The sequence below is a fragment of the Taurulus bubalis genome, assembly GCF_910589615.1.
Source record: "Taurulus bubalis genome assembly, chromosome: 1".
NCBI lineage: Eukaryota > Metazoa > Chordata > Actinopteri > Perciformes > Cottidae > Taurulus > Taurulus bubalis.
The window spans coordinates 27,205,584-27,221,046 of record NC_136589.1 but is presented as its reverse complement, the minus strand read 5'-3'; the positions used below and the strand labels follow the sequence as shown (position 1 = coordinate 27,221,046).

At 39.1% G+C, this 15,463-nt stretch overlaps 2 protein-coding genes across 2 annotated transcripts; one reads left to right on the top strand and one right to left on the bottom strand.

Moving 5' to 3' along the window:
* Window positions 1-503: 503 nt before the first annotated feature.
* On the bottom strand, window positions 504-4,983 carry LOC306749192 (uridylate-specific endoribonuclease C-like; the record flags this gene model as incomplete). Its single annotated transcript, XM_079232453.1, has 7 exons — window positions 504-868; window positions 962-1,115; window positions 1,342-1,454; window positions 1,865-1,986; window positions 2,073-2,184; window positions 2,324-2,423; window positions 4,973-4,983. 7 exons carry the CDS (start codon window positions 4,981-4,983, stop codon window positions 608-610), a joined length of 873 nt encoding a protein of 290 aa, XP_079088579.1. The 3' UTR covers window positions 504-607.
* Window positions 4,984-6,134: 1,151 nt separating this feature from the next.
* On the top strand, window positions 6,135-9,632 carry pak1ip1 (PAK1 interacting protein 1). Its single transcript, XM_079230358.1, is given in 11 exon segments — window positions 6,135-6,375; window positions 6,522-6,684; window positions 7,508-7,628; window positions 7,746-7,820; window positions 7,925-7,977; window positions 8,067-8,212; window positions 8,545-8,642; window positions 8,752-8,851; window positions 9,175-9,304; window positions 9,426-9,520; window positions 9,523-9,632. Coding segments are annotated over 11 exon segments (1,077 nt in total). The 5' UTR covers window positions 6,135-6,297; the 3' UTR covers window positions 9,541-9,632.
* Window positions 9,633-15,463: the final 5,831 nt, after the last annotated feature.

Sequence of the window (15,463 nt, the reverse complement as noted above, 5' to 3'; positions counted from 1 at the left end):
ACATCTGAGAATTATCATATAAAATTTACTCTCAGAATTAAGTCAGATTTTAAATAATAAAAAAGAAAATACTCATAGATTAAAATCTTTAAAAAAATAAAGATTGGGAGTATCTAAGAATCTTTTTGCTCCGATATATAGCTTTGTTTTTATATCAAGATATTATAATATAGGTTTAGAGTATAATAATAAAGCTGCATTGTCCAGCTAACTGAGGCAGTGCTGCCAAATAGTTGTTTTTGCCCTTAATTGTTAAATTTGATATCTTAAAAAACCCCACTTCTTCTTTGATTTCATCTCTCTAAATATTGTGAAATATCTGGCCTTAATTCACAAACAGGGGAGAATAAAAATGTTACAACTACTTTGTAGAGAAAGACACTTTTATTTACTTCATAATGGTGTACAGAATCAGAAAAGGATACATGATTATGACAAGATACACTTCTTCCATGATATCAGTGCAGATCAGGAGGTTTAGGCTGAAAACTCATTAGAGGGAGATTTAAGCCTGACTTTTAGTGCAAAGGAAAGAAATAAAATTGTTACACAATCTTTTGAAAATATAAATGTTTACATGACATCGGACAGCTTGGATGGATCGATATTACAAATCCTTGTGGTTGCTGCTGAGCAGCTTGGGGTAGGACGTGCCGATGGATCGTCCATGCCGATAGACAACCAGCTCCAGCACGTACTCGTCCACTTTCACCACCACAGACGTCATCTTCTGAGTCGACATGAGGAAGATGATGGTGAAGAGAGCCACCTCAAACTCTGGACTCACACCAATGAAGCAGCCGCCAACCGGCTTCACCAAGCCGTTCCAGCTGAACTGCAGGTTCAGCACATGGTCATCTTCATCAGGCTGTAAAACAACAACGAAAAAAGCTTGTTAATTTTCTGCTCAGTGGGTTCAGTTGCTTTATAATCCACATGATGACACAATACATGTTCTTACTGTATCTTTGTTGTCTCTTGCTTTGTAGCCTTTGTAGTCAACATGGTCATGTTTTTCCTGCAAGTAGAACTGGACCCAGTTGTGAAGACCCATGACCTCCTGGCCAAACTTGGTTTCTCCCACAAACACATGTTCAAACCCACAGGAATCCTTTCTATAATTAAAAATGACAACATATTTCAAAGATTGGTGTTACTGTAGTTATTTTGATAGAACATTTTATGTCTATGTCTCGTGTTTTTTTTGGTCTAGAAACACTGTTTTCTTGCAGTGAACTGGTTGTAAACTACATATTTACTAGTTTGGCCCATGACTCTTTATATTTTTATGCAAATGGCTCACAGTCCAGTAGCTCCCCCTGCTGCTATTGTGAAACTCACCCTCCACTCCTGTCCCTGTGGTAGAGACGGAACCAGATGTCATACAGCTGTCTCTTGAACTGCCCAGGCTCTGATGGCGAATGCCCCTTCCTCACCAGATACTTGTGAGCACACTATAAAGAAAAAACTAATAGTATGAGGACGTGTCGAGCTCCCACGTGAATAATATGATCAAAGAACAGTTTAGAAGAACAGTACAGTGCAGAAAATAGAGCACACTGATGATGAAGATAGTTTGTTAGGCTAAAGGCTAAAGTTCAATCGTGACCTCTGAAATAGTTCAAGTGTAAAATTTGCATCATGATAAAAGCTTTCAGTTTCCTATATTTTTCTTGTTACTATAAATCATCTGGCCTGTAACTAAATCGTTATCAAAAAGTAGAAGACATAAAACTGGTTAGTAAAAAGCAACTCGAAACTTTCAGCATTTCGGGATGTAAACAGCTGCTGTGTCAGTGTGTTTGACTGCGATAATGGATGTGTTATCAAAGAGAGGAATCGCTCTCTTTCACAGCCACTGCACCTTCATGACATCGGTCTCCATCATGGAATCGATAAAGAGCCTGTTCTCTTGGAGCTCCTCTGACGTCACCTTCTCTGAAACACCTGTGGACGACTCGTAGTTGTCCAGCAAGTTGATGAAATCTGCATTAAAAAACGGATGCATGTTTGAATACTGTTGGTGGTTCGAGCAAAATGAGTGCAATGGGGGGAAATTAACTGCTTCTCACGTAAATATGTCTCGATTCCCTTGAGTTTGTCTTCGTTGACATATGTGAAGAGCGGAGCCCTGGCCCGGTCTCTGGCATAGTTGCTGCCCTGTGCCACATAGCCTGCTCTCCCCTAAGCATAAATACACAGACAGACATCAACTTGTAACTGCAAAAGGGAAGAAAAATGACTGCATGGGGTTTGCATGTTTTGCACGTATCTCTGAGTGTTTTGCATTGACGAGAAGCGATAAAGGCAGACTTATACTGACCTGCAGGGAAATGATGTAATCAGTCTCTGGTTTGAGGCGGTTGGTATCCAGGCACCAGAGTTGGTTCAGCACTTCAGTGAGCTCCTGATTGGCTTGTTGACTGTGGAATGGCAAAACAAGTAAATGCAGTGAATTAAGAATAGCAGTGGTATAAAAAACAGAAATGGTTCAATCCAATTTATATCAATTGTTTATGACATTGACACTGAATCTGCTCCAACCGTGTTTTTAAGGAAGAGATTAAAAGACAATGGTCCTTTTTCATATCAGACATTTTAACTTGTGACAGTGGGAAAGGCACATGTATTACTAATAACATTAAGGATGTTTCTGTTCAAGTGTCTCACTAAGAGTGTGACACACAGTGAGATTAAATGAAACACGTCTTCTCTGAAAATTCTTTGGTGTAAAGAAATAAGCACATGTATGTGTTCTTTGCCTGACCTGCATGCTCTTTTCCAAAAGCAGCCATTTGTCAAATTTCACATTCAAAGATTTTAAAATGTTTTACCTACTTAAGTTTACTTAAGAAATACAGCTGTTTATGAGCTTGTTTCACCAGGATGGAGATGTGTGATGACCATTCAGGTTGTTTGTGATGCTGATTCCGAGGAACTTAAAGCTGTTAACTTGCTCCACCTCAGCTCTATTGATGTAGACGGGGTGTGTGTCTTCCTAAGGTTGTTGATTTCCTCTCTATATGAAGTCTCATCGGGCCGATGACGGAAGTGTCATCTGCAAATTGCACAACATGTTTGGGATAGCAGACGTGGGTGTACAACGTGATCAGGAGGGGGCTCCGGTGTTCAACACTAGAGTGGAGGTAATCTACCAAAGCCGATGCTGTTCCTCCACAGCAGCTACTGTGACTCAGTGTCCTGCTGCACATTGTAGCCTGGGACGGAAGGAATTAATGATGAAGGAGAGGTTTGTTTCTTTGTTTGTGTTTCACAGAGTTTGAAAGAGCTCCCTTGTTTTACCATGACTGATGAATTCATCAGTTAAACTAATCAAATAGTGACATTTAGGAAACGGCCTACTCATCATGTTACCTTCTTGTCAGAATGTGATGCTTGATTAAAGTTAACAGGAAGTTGCAGTAATACACCAAAACTCTGCATGTATTGCACACTTCCTGTGGCTCAGTAGATAAAAGCTTGTGATTTTCAACATGTTTCTTGATTGTTATTTCACACCTTTTATGTATGAAGTACTGCGTATGGGGTTTGATGGTATAGTAATAGCATTGCTTGGAAGTTATGGGTCACTTTGTCACACAAGAAAAACGTTTACCTATAGCTGTGTCCATGCTGGAAGTTTTGATTTTATCTGATTTTGAGGCAGCAGAAATCGCAAAACCCCTGCAAATAAAACCAGACTATCTTCGAGACCACAAATGGGGAAGAGGAATAATGTTTTTTTTGTCTGGTGAAATGAGCTTTTCAAACAAATGCAGCTACAATTTGATCTCAACATTTGTCTAATCAAGAGTGAAGCAACTCAAACATGTATCAAGTTATATTGAGTATTGTAGATTTCAACGGTCATCTTGCATGTTGATTATTTCATTGCTGTTTTCTTTTTAAAGCATATTAATAAAAGGCTTAATGCATCTCAGCTTTACATTAAAACTTAGTCAATGTTGCAGGTTCTCTGACGGATGAAAGCGAAACCGCCTACAAATGCTTTAATTTACAATTGCTATGTAGAGTCTTGACTGAAGCCCCTACAGCAGCTGGAGGCCTTCTGCTGTTTTATTACTTTGTTCCCAGGGACCCGTTTTGGTGTTTTATTTAGTTAGAAGACACAATACCAGGCAGGAGGAAAAACTGACAGACCAGTTGGGAAAACCATGGCTCCACAAAAAGACCCCAGCTCCATCATAATGTTACAACTCTAAACGTAGGTTCTAACATGAAACGTTCAGATGTTGTTTTATGGTCCCACTAACACTTTGCTAAACAAATAGGATTCAGGGTATGACGTGAGACCATAATAAATGGCATCCTTCTGTTCATGCTCAATCTCATCTTCACTCTATATTGTCATGTCAAAATGCCATTAGAAGTATAACCAATGCCAAACCCCTCCTGCCATATAAACAGAACAGCAGATGTTTGAGTAAGAAGCAAATTACAGGAAAAAGTCACACTAATACAGACACTTCTCTGTTCTTAATTTAGCCTGCATGGCTACAGTTGAGAATATCACGAGGGAAGACAGCTACACACTTTTATTGCAGCAGAGTCTGTTTCGAATCTAGTCTTGTCCTGTTGTTCATCTGAACCCACTAATCACAACCAGACCCTGCAGCTCTCACATACAAACACACTCTAACATCCAGACATCACTCTACAAACCTGCAATCTGCACTGAGAACAGCTGTTGGTCTGAATTATATTTTAGAAACAAAACCGAAAAACTTCACTTATTAACATCAGGAAGGATCCTGAGAAGAATTGTGGTACAATTTGGCTGCATGTTTACATCAAATATTTTTGTTTTGAGTAGAAACAAAGCGTTGAGAAATGTGTTAAAAGTGTCACCAATCAAAAAATGAGAAGCATGCACATAACAGGAAGTGAAAAAAACAACTATTTAAAGATAAGTCTTTCTGATGTATCTGCTATTTTTTTTACTAAAGCCTACCTTCGTGCCATGACTCCGTTCAGTGGGAAGAAAAAGTTAATCTAATACATCTAATCTTCTCAGAAAAACTACCGTTTCATGTGGACAGTTATCTGAGGCGTTAATCATGACGTTTCAAAGGTTAACCAATTACAACAGCCAAAGACGCCCGCACCCCGCTCGGTCATAACATGGGCAGACCTCATCCTGTAGATGTATTATGTGTATATTAATCATGAACAGTGGGCTTACTGTGAATACATTGTGCTTGTCCTAGATGTCCACTATGCAAAAGAGAAAAACACTTGGACGGAGTTTTATTGAACGTTTTGTCTTAATGTCTGCATCTAAATGAATCAATTTAAGGTTTTGAAGTTGTTCTGGACTGAATTAAATTATTAAAGATATGAGAAACGTGATGTTTTAACAAGGGTTAGGATTAGTTAAAAACAACAAACAAAATCATTTATAGATAGAAAATTATTAACTCACAAATATGTATAATTTAAAAAACACAAGTGAATATTGTGGTGACCCACATACGGACTGTGAGAGACATTCACCTAAGGGCTACTGTGCCTTTAAGAGCTGGTGGGGTTTCCGGGGTCTGGGTTGGTTTTTTGGTTTGGTTTCCGGGAAGCGTGGGGTTTTGCGCTGCCGCTATAGTACTGCACAAGTATTGTACATTTTATGTGGAGCTTGAGTAAACTATCTCGACTGCAACTACGCCTACTGTCTCGCTGTTTCCCAACTCTACAATATTAACTTTAGTGAATGATATTCTATTCTAATGTAATTTAAATGAAATGTTAAGTTATTTTTCAGAATCACCAATTAATAAAATGTAAAAACACACACACGCACACCTATAGTACTAATTATTCACACCCTAGTCATTAACCATTAAATATTTTTTTTTTTAAAAAGTCTCAACTCCTCATTTTTCACGCTCAAATTTAGACTATGCACATCCTTCTCCAATTTTTAACTGTTTTATTTGAAGAATTACTACATACCTGAAAAGTTACAATAACAAAAAAAAAACACTTAAAAAACACATTGGTTTTTATTCTGAAAACTACTCCTTACCAGACAGGAGGAAGTCGACTTTGCGCAAGCGCAACAGCCGCACGTGTTGTTTTGGACCTGGAAGTGGATTTGGCAAAAAATAGCTAGTGGATATTCATATTTGAATAGCTTCACCACGATGTTTATCGTCTCGAGGTTTCTCGTGTAGGTCCCTGCTTGGACTCTTGCTCGCTGCTATTAGCGGTTGCCCAAATCAAGTGACAGAAAACAACGGAAGTTTAAAGAAAGCCAACTAGCCGGCTAGCTTAGCACTGAGCATGGCAGCTGTACTGGAACTGATCGCTGGGAGCTACGAGCAGATAGCCTTTGGTTACCGAGTAAAAACCGACGAGAAAGTAAGTCGGACTGTTTTGTAGTTGTGCGTACACGTTAATATCCATGAATGGTCTGGCGTAAACTAAACTTTATTTTCTCCCAGGTTCAACATTTAAGTTATTGCAAAGAATCCACGAATGAGTTGTGTGTTTTTGTCCGCGTGCAGGAGTGGACAACCGAGGCGGGCTTCACACATCACGCCCACACAGCCTCCATATCGGCGGCGGCCGCCAGCGAGAGGTTTGTTGCCACAGGAAGCAAAGATGAGACGATCCAGCTGTACGACATGAAGAAGAGGACGGAGCACGGAGTCCTGCTGCATCACGACGGTGAGACGAGCAGCCTCGTGTGGCTCAGCGGAGCTCAGATTTCTCGTTTGATTCCCACGGAGGCTTCCTAAAAATGCCCGTAGCCCGTGGTTACATTCATGTGACGTCATCCACCTTTTAACGTGAAAATATCAAAGATGCAGTAGAGATGGAGGACGTGTGCACGGTTAGAAAGGCAAAGACCATGAGAAAATACATTTAGTAAAATAAAAAAGTGTATTTCTTGATAAAAATAAAATAAAATATCAAAGATGCAGTAGAGATGGAGGACGTGTGCACGGTTAGAAAGGCAAAGACCATGAGAAAATACATTTAGTAAAATAAAAAAGTGTATTTCTTGATAAAACTGCTGCATATTTGTGAACTTGACATTCTTTTTGTATGGGATTCTGATACGTCACAGTAACATATAAATAATGACATGTCCCCTCTGATCTAATGATGTAGAAATAATTACTTGAGTCCCTTCTGATCTAATAAGTTTGTTTTTTAGAGAAGGCCTTTTGTAAAAGAAACGTAATACATTTTATTTAATTGAATTTTTCTGAGTTTTCAGGTTTATAGTTGTTTAGAACCCAGCAATCCCGTTATTTGTTGGAAACCAGTAGCTTTTTCCCTTCTCTCCGACTATTTCATGCCACGTTCTCTTGACTACATTGCCAATTTCTGGGATAGGTATCATAGCAAACTTTTTTTGCCTCACTCTTCGCCGTTTTAAATTCAACGTCTTAATGGATTTAATTCATTTGTATAAAATGTCATCAAAGAAAGACACGCGCTTGTGGCCTTCACAGCTGACCCCTATATTCCTTGTGTTTCACAGGCACAATCACCTGCCTGGAGTTTTATGGGACGTCTCATTTACTGAGCGGAGGAGAGGATGGACTCATTTGTGTGTGGAGCAGAAAGAAGTGGGAGTGTCTGAAATCCATCAAAGCTCACCAGTAAGCACACATGAGATAGACGCTGCTGAAGCCCTGAGATGGTCACGTTTGTGTGATTATTGTCTTGTATTTAGGTGGATGGGACGGGTTGAAATAACTTTATCTTGTCTTCCTCAGAGGTCATGTCACATCGCTGTCCGTCCATCCGTCTGGGAAACTTGCACTTTCAGTTGGGACAGATAAGACTCTCAGGTACATTTCACAGCTCTGCTGGGAAGTCTGGGCAGCAGACAATTAATTTATCAAGGATTCAAAAAGTACTCTTGCATCTGTTTTTTGTTTTTGTATCCTTTTAGAACATGGAATCTAATTAACGGAAGATCGGCTTTCATCAAAAACATAAAGCAGAGTAAGCCTCCCCTGAGTGTTTAAGTTCTTTTAATAATACTAGTATGTTTGAAATTGCTTTAAACTTTTTTCCCCAAACCCTTTTAACAGATGCATCCATTGTCAGGTGGTCTCCAGCCGGGGATAAATATGTGGCCGTGGTGAAGGATAAAGTGAACCTCTACGACCTGGAGACAGCCTCTGTGATCGTAACAGTCACAAACCCCACGAGGATCTCGTCCATTAAGTTCTTAAATGTGAGTTCTCTGAAACCCGCCCTGATATTTATTTATATATTAGATTAGAGTCAACTTTATTGTCATTACACATGTACAACTACAGCGCAACGAAATGCAGTTTAGCATCCAACCAGAAGTGCAATAGTAGAAAGTACCAATATACAGATAATAAGTATTTTTAGAAAATAATAGTAAACAGTAGCTGCCTAACGTTACTAGACTATATCAATATAGTCAATATGATATTGAGATTGTTGTGGTTAAGTTGATTAGTATCTGCTTTTAAACTGAGATATGACAGGAATAAGCAACATTGTTTTAAAGTAAATATAATCCTGCTTGTATTTCAGAACTCTATCCTGGCTGTCGCAGGAGACGATGAAATTGTGAGGTTTTGTGATCTGGGCAAAGAGGAATGGGTGTGTGAGTTTAAGGCTCATGAAACCAGGTAAATTCACAATGTTTTTTTAATTTCTATTTACTTTGGAGATTCATGTATATCAATCATTTTGGAGATGCATTTGTGATAAGTGAACAAACTTATTTTGTGATTATAGAGTGAAAGCGATTGACAGTTTCATGATGGAGGATTACTGCGTGCTGGTAACGGCTTCAAACGACGGATTCATCAAAATGTGGAAACTCCATCTAAAAGAGGCATGTCTCGTGTTATTCATGAACATTTGAACGGAAGCCATGTACTTGTTACTTCAACCAAATTTACATTTCCAGCCACAGATTATGTTTTAAAATATAATATCCCTTAGTCATTACCTATTGACATATTCAACTTTGCATAGCAGAATATCAAAGTTATTTTAAACGCAATAATAACTAAAATAACATTTTAATATATAATCAGATGTGTAGTAACAATCAGGCATACAAAACCATTTATAAGAACAAATACAAAGATTAGCAAAACAACACTGTTGCTACCTGCCGAGCCGAGGTTAATCCAGCAATGCACTGTCCAACAGGAGCTGGAGTCTCCCACTCTCCTCGGGGAAGTGAACACAACAGCCAGACTGACGTGCCTGGCTGTGTGGAAACCTTCATCAGTGCAGCAGACCGCTGAGGAACCTGCAGCTGAGGCAACAACAGCTAAAGGTAGCTGTCTTGCAAACGCCTGTCCTATCTTTTGGGGTTGTAATGTTGATAGGGATGCACTGTGGGTGGTTCAGCTTTCTCTTTCTAAAGTCCAGATACATCCATTTGTTTCTGTGCACAGAACTCGCTCAGGAGCTTTCAAAGACGAAGAGAGTCCGAATTGCAGCAGAAGAAGTTATTCTAGAAGATGAGAGCAAGCCCAAAAAGAAGAAGAAGGGAAGAGCGTTGGAAAATAAAGTAGAAAAATAATCAATCTGTTTTATTGTTCATGGACTGTTTTATATCTGGACTTACTTGGTCACTTAAGATAAATGACAATGGAACATGAGATGGGCAACAATACAAAATATTTTATAATCCATTGTCTGCTTTTGATTTTGAGCTATATTGTCAAACACATTTACTCACAGTTACCACATGTAGGTGATGAAGCACACCTGCTGATGTTTTAAAGGATATATTCATGAGTAGGTTATGAGGCTTCACTTTTTCATCTTCCTCAAGTACAGTGAGGCCTGTACTTGAGGAAGATATTCCATGATACACTATTATTATCGGTGTGGAAATTTAGGAAGCGCTTTACATTGAGGATGTCGGAGGGTATTAAAGGTTAGTGGCAGAATGCAAAGAAAGCTTAGGCACATTCTTGTAGATGTCAGTGTGGATCTCCTGAATGCCAAGAGGGCAATGGAAACGAGAGGTGCTGTCGGCTTGTCTCTGTAATGTCTGACAGCATTAAGACAGAGTGTGTATTTAGATGTGTAATGTTTATTTATTATCTCTGCATTAATTAGCATTATATGTGAAACAGGTACAGTGAGACTGAGACATAACTAAATGTTTTGATAGAGGCAAATAACTGGAACAGAACTCCTCAGGTGAATATCAGCAGAAGCGCTCTTGCCCTGATCTTATAAGGTTTTTAGTCTGTTGCGTTTCCCACCACATGCCATGTCACCATTGTATTAATACACCAATCACAGTAGCAAAGCAGAAATCACTAGATGGCAGCAACACACTACTAAAACTGTCACGCTTCGTTAGAGCTGGTTGTACCTCCATAGCAGATTCTCTAAACTCTGCACTCATAAACACCATCAACTCCTGGTCTCATGTTTTATTCTTCCTGCTGCGGTCCTTAACGGAGTAAAACACGCATTACACGATTACCAGTCTCATCTTTCCTTTAAATACTAAGCACCACATTACTGCTGGAAGGATTACCCACCATATGTTGGGCTAACTAATTAAATTAAATGTAACATTTAGCTGGAGGATAACGTGGGAAAAGTGAGTGCAAGGGTAAGCAGATAATACACTTACAAAATGTATCTTAAAGACAACCCAAAAATGGTTTAATATACCGGTAAAAAAAGAAGACATCAGACAAAACTGAAATGTAAAGTAATATAAGTAGACAAGAAATAAATATCAATTAAATCAAAACAGCTAAACTTGTTTACATAAAATACTAATAAATATAGTGTAGCTGTGCAAGTACGGACATGTACTAATTATAATAGTCTATCTCAGTAACATTTAGAGCGCATACACACACACACACAATGTGTGAGTGTTCCTCAGCTAATGTGTGTGTGTCATTCAACGAGTCAAACAGCCACTATGTACCTGAATGGCAGATGAAGTGGATGCTCTGAGCTTCCTCCTGCAGCAGAGTAAATCCCGCAGCCGGCTCCAGAGGTAGGAGGCCACCAGACACATGCTGTTGAGGAGCCAAATGTCCCAGCCAGTGACACAGTTCTCCATGGCTTTAACTTTACTCTCCATGCTGGAGCCTTGCGTTTCCTATCTTTAACTACAAAGGCGCTCTGGGAGTTTAGGGAGTTTCAAGAGGAGAGTAAGAAGAGATGACGAGGACCAAACGGAACTACCCTCCACAGCTTCTGTTAATTCAGTCAACGCTCCCATCAGCACTTAGAGCCAAAGGACGGGCAGTTTGTCCTCGTGATAAAAGAGTGACAGGTGCCAGCAAAGGGTGTCGAGCTCAATCGGAGACCATCAGCTTCTCACGTCATCTAATCCTTCCATCTTCAATACAAAGCAGTTTATTCTCCTCTCAGAAAATATCTGAATGAATGAGACATTCCACCGACAGTACAATGTATCTTTAACACAGAAATTATATTGAAAAGTGATGCAATTAAGATGGGGGGTTTTCTTCCTGTCAACAGACACTTAGATGTAGTGTAAACAAATACCCTGCACTATTGGATTACTGCTCCAAATGTCATACAGACTATCGCCATGGGAGCTTCAACTCAAAGCTCTCAACTGAGGCATTTTATATCATCTTATATTGTTTAAACCCGGAAGTATTGTGTAAATACTAAAATAACATTATTAAATGACAATCCAAATGAACAATTAAGTGAAAGATAATTCTATGAATAAGGGATCTCTCAGGACTGTTAAACTCTACCACATAATCTCTGTATTGTGCAACAACGGCCCTTTGGCTGTGAAAGCCATATGGCCACAAGTTCAGGAATGCATCATCTGGCTGACAGCGGCCAATCACAACTATGTACAGCATGTCTGGAAAGCGCCCCGGCCTCCTCAGGCTTCGGCATCGGCTCTGCCAAATACAATAAGGAACTCACTTCTGGTGGTGCGCTCGCTGTTTAAATGAATCTCTTGGCTGGGTGAGAAAAGCAAAACTGGTCTTTGATTACTCACAATGTCTCAGTTTGCTTTAGCGTAGATTACTCACATTGCAACAGCAGAAAATGTAGTTAGTTGAATTCAAGACTAAATGCACACTATATATAGTGTGCATTATATGTACTATACACTATTTTGTCTCTCTTTGGTTATCACAGGATTTGGCACATTGATAGAATTGAAATGTTGGGAGCGGTGCTGGCTCAGAAGAACCCCAGTGAAGCCCAAGTCCTTCCCCAGGCACGACACGCAGCCCACTGCTCCGAATGCTCAAGATGAGTTAAATGCAGAGGTCACGTCTCATACCTACATGTGATCATTTTCCGAAAACGTAATATATTAGAAACTATTACTTCAGACATGTGACTCTCATTTACTGTGCTTTGTAGGCATTCAACATCATTGTGTCATACTTACATCGTGATGCTTGTTTTCAGCCTTATCAAATCATTGCTAATATTACCTGTAAAAAACACTGTGGTTTCTGTGTGTGTAGTTAAAATACTTTTTGATGCCTGAACTTGTGTCATATGTGTCATATAGACAAACTGAGGTTACTATGTACTGCTTGCAAGGAGTGGATTTGTTCTGCATTAGTTGTTACTGTACATTGAATTTAATTCTTCAGTTTCAGATAATTGTTCACCCTATTTCTGGATGAAAGGTTAACTGTCAGATGTGACAGCTTATGATAGTGCTGCCTTCATAAACTCACCATAATTATAAATAAAAATAAAAAGTGACAGGAGCTCTGTCCTTAGGTTAAAGTTAAACCTCGGATATGATGACCTCTGGTCACATTTCATTTATTTCTCCACATAGTAGCTAGGTGCACTACAAAGTAAGGCACAGTAGTCATTATCATTTGTTCGGTGGTTATTTACCTTTATGCTGAGATTTCTCAACTCCTGGAAGTTCAAGCCAGCTGGTTTAACGACATTAGCGAGGTAATACACAAGTCTTTCTTTTCAGATGCTACTTCTGATTGTTAAACCAGAGACAAACAAAAATGAACCAATTTCCTTTTTCAACATTTTCTGATTTAAATGTCTCTTTTCAGTGAACTGACGCTGGTGAAGATTATCACCTAAATCTTAAAAATCTCTTAATATACCTTTTTCTGTGCATTTGTATATTTGTTTTACATACAAATATATAATTTGTGCTCCCATGTGGCTTTCTATTACAGTCTGGTTCTGTATTATTTTTTCGAGTAATATAAAACTAGAAACAATAGTTGTTAGTCTGTACATGTATCAGCTGCTGTTAAAACAATAAATGCACCCACTTAAATAAAAACTTTACTATAAAAAACACTGGCCCTAGAAGTTATGGGACATTAGTAAAACACTGAACAATTTGTAATAGCTTGTCAAATGTAACAACAGACTAGCAGGAAACACTTCACAGTGGGAACTTTTCCCATGAGTCACTGGTAGAGCAGACTGCTGTGTACTTGTGACCTCCGTATTTGGCAGTCCAGTCTACTCGTCCGGTTACAGGGTCGATGATTGCGCTCCTTGGAAACGTGTTCTTCCCTGTAGCGTTGGGATTGAGAGGTCTGCTCCTCCCACCTTTGTATTCTGGGAAATTATCACGAGAGAGAGGGAAAGTGTGTGTCTTGAAAAGCGACGTCAAGCTGCATGTCTTGTGCTACGAGTGCTGATTCTTGTTGTATACCTTCATTTGACAGCTCCAGTTTAGGTGAGGGGGTTTTGTTGGAAGCTATTTCTAACTTTGTAGAACTCAAATGCCTCACAATTTGTATGTTCTAACAATTATAAGCATATTTACAATATCAGAAGGGACGTTTGCTGCATCAGGTCAGAACAACCAGAAAACACACACCATGGTTTCAGAATAATTCCCCTAAAGCACCAAAGAAATTTAACACTTTAAAATAAAATTGTGACTCTTGAAAGGGAATCCTGTAATGTGTAATTATTCTGCATTTCATGGTGAAACATGTACACCACTCTCACCTGCTTCTCTAAAGATGTATCAGCACTACACATCAAGTTCTCACATGTGTCCTAAAATCTTTTTACCATCACTTAGAGGAAACCCCAGAGGACATTTGTCTATGCCTCCTAAGGAACAGATGCCTTCTGATGCATGTCTGAAAAGAAGAAACGGCTCAGAATTAATTCATCAATTATGATCTAATCTGATTATTTTTCTTGTCTGTTGGTCTTTTATCTTCCTTCACTGGTTTTAGGCCACTTTTTAAATATCACCTATATGTACTATTCATTTCTTAATTTCTCAGATTTGTGTGCGTTATTGCTAGTTTTCAATTTTAGTGTTCAGAGTATAGTTTTGGGTCTATCTGTGAAACATAAGCAAGTCATATTTAGAAATGTAAATTGAACACTCCTTTGGGAGGCAAAGGAAATCAAATGTTTTGCAGAGGCCAAGGAAACAGTTTAGTGTGATTTTTGTGTACAATCCGACAAGGGGACAGAAGACAAACAGGGTTTAAATACAAGAGGAGGGTAACGAGGAACAGGTGGAAACACTGAGGGCAGCACAGGTGAAAGGAATGCACAATCAGGGAACAGGGTAGACAGACAATCACGGACAATCACAAGGGAGGAAGTGCAGGAACACAGAGGACACACAAGACAAGGACTTCACAATAAGACAGGACACCAGACAAACCAACATCGTGACAGGGTCTGACCCCGCCCTGTCCTTCACAGAGCTGATGGTGTTTTTTTTATGTAGACTCCAGCGTCAGCGTTCTTATCATCGACAGAGCTGCTCTTTGTTTGCTTTAACATTAACATACAAAGAAGAAAAACATGAAGTCCCAAGAAGGTCTCATTGTGGAATTTGGTTGTTGCTGGTTTTGTGTTTGGCTTCATTGATTCTAAATCCCTTTGTTTCTACCCCCGCCGGGCCGACAGTGAAGTATGGATACTAGAGCCTGGAACACAAACAGTACAAACCAAAGGGAAAATATCCACATTTTGTTTCAATTTTAGCTCCAGTTTTAGATTTTTAATGAATGAGAACTTTGCAACATAAAACAACATAGTAATTATGAGGACAATACATCTAAAAATATGATACATTAAATAGTAAAATGAGCCATATCAAAATGAAAGTAAAGGCAACTGGTTCTTGTTTATATAACATGGAATATGATTTCAAGAAATATATCTTGTAAGGACTAATAAGACAAACCACAACTGCACTTTTCTCATGCTGCTACAAGCTGAAATGCAAAAATAAATTCCTAAATATGTGGAGCACATGAAACTTTTGGTAATTTTCAAGCTTCACCAGTGGAGAAGTCTGCCTCTTGAATGAAGTTAGTGGAGCTGCATTGCCTCAGCAGTACACATATATCACAGGTTCGCTATTACAGTAACTGCAAAGGTAGGGTGATTGATTCTCACTTGGGCCTCCCATGCTAAAAATAGATGCACTCAAGGTAGTCAAAGGTGCTAAGAAAAAAAGGATTCACCAAAG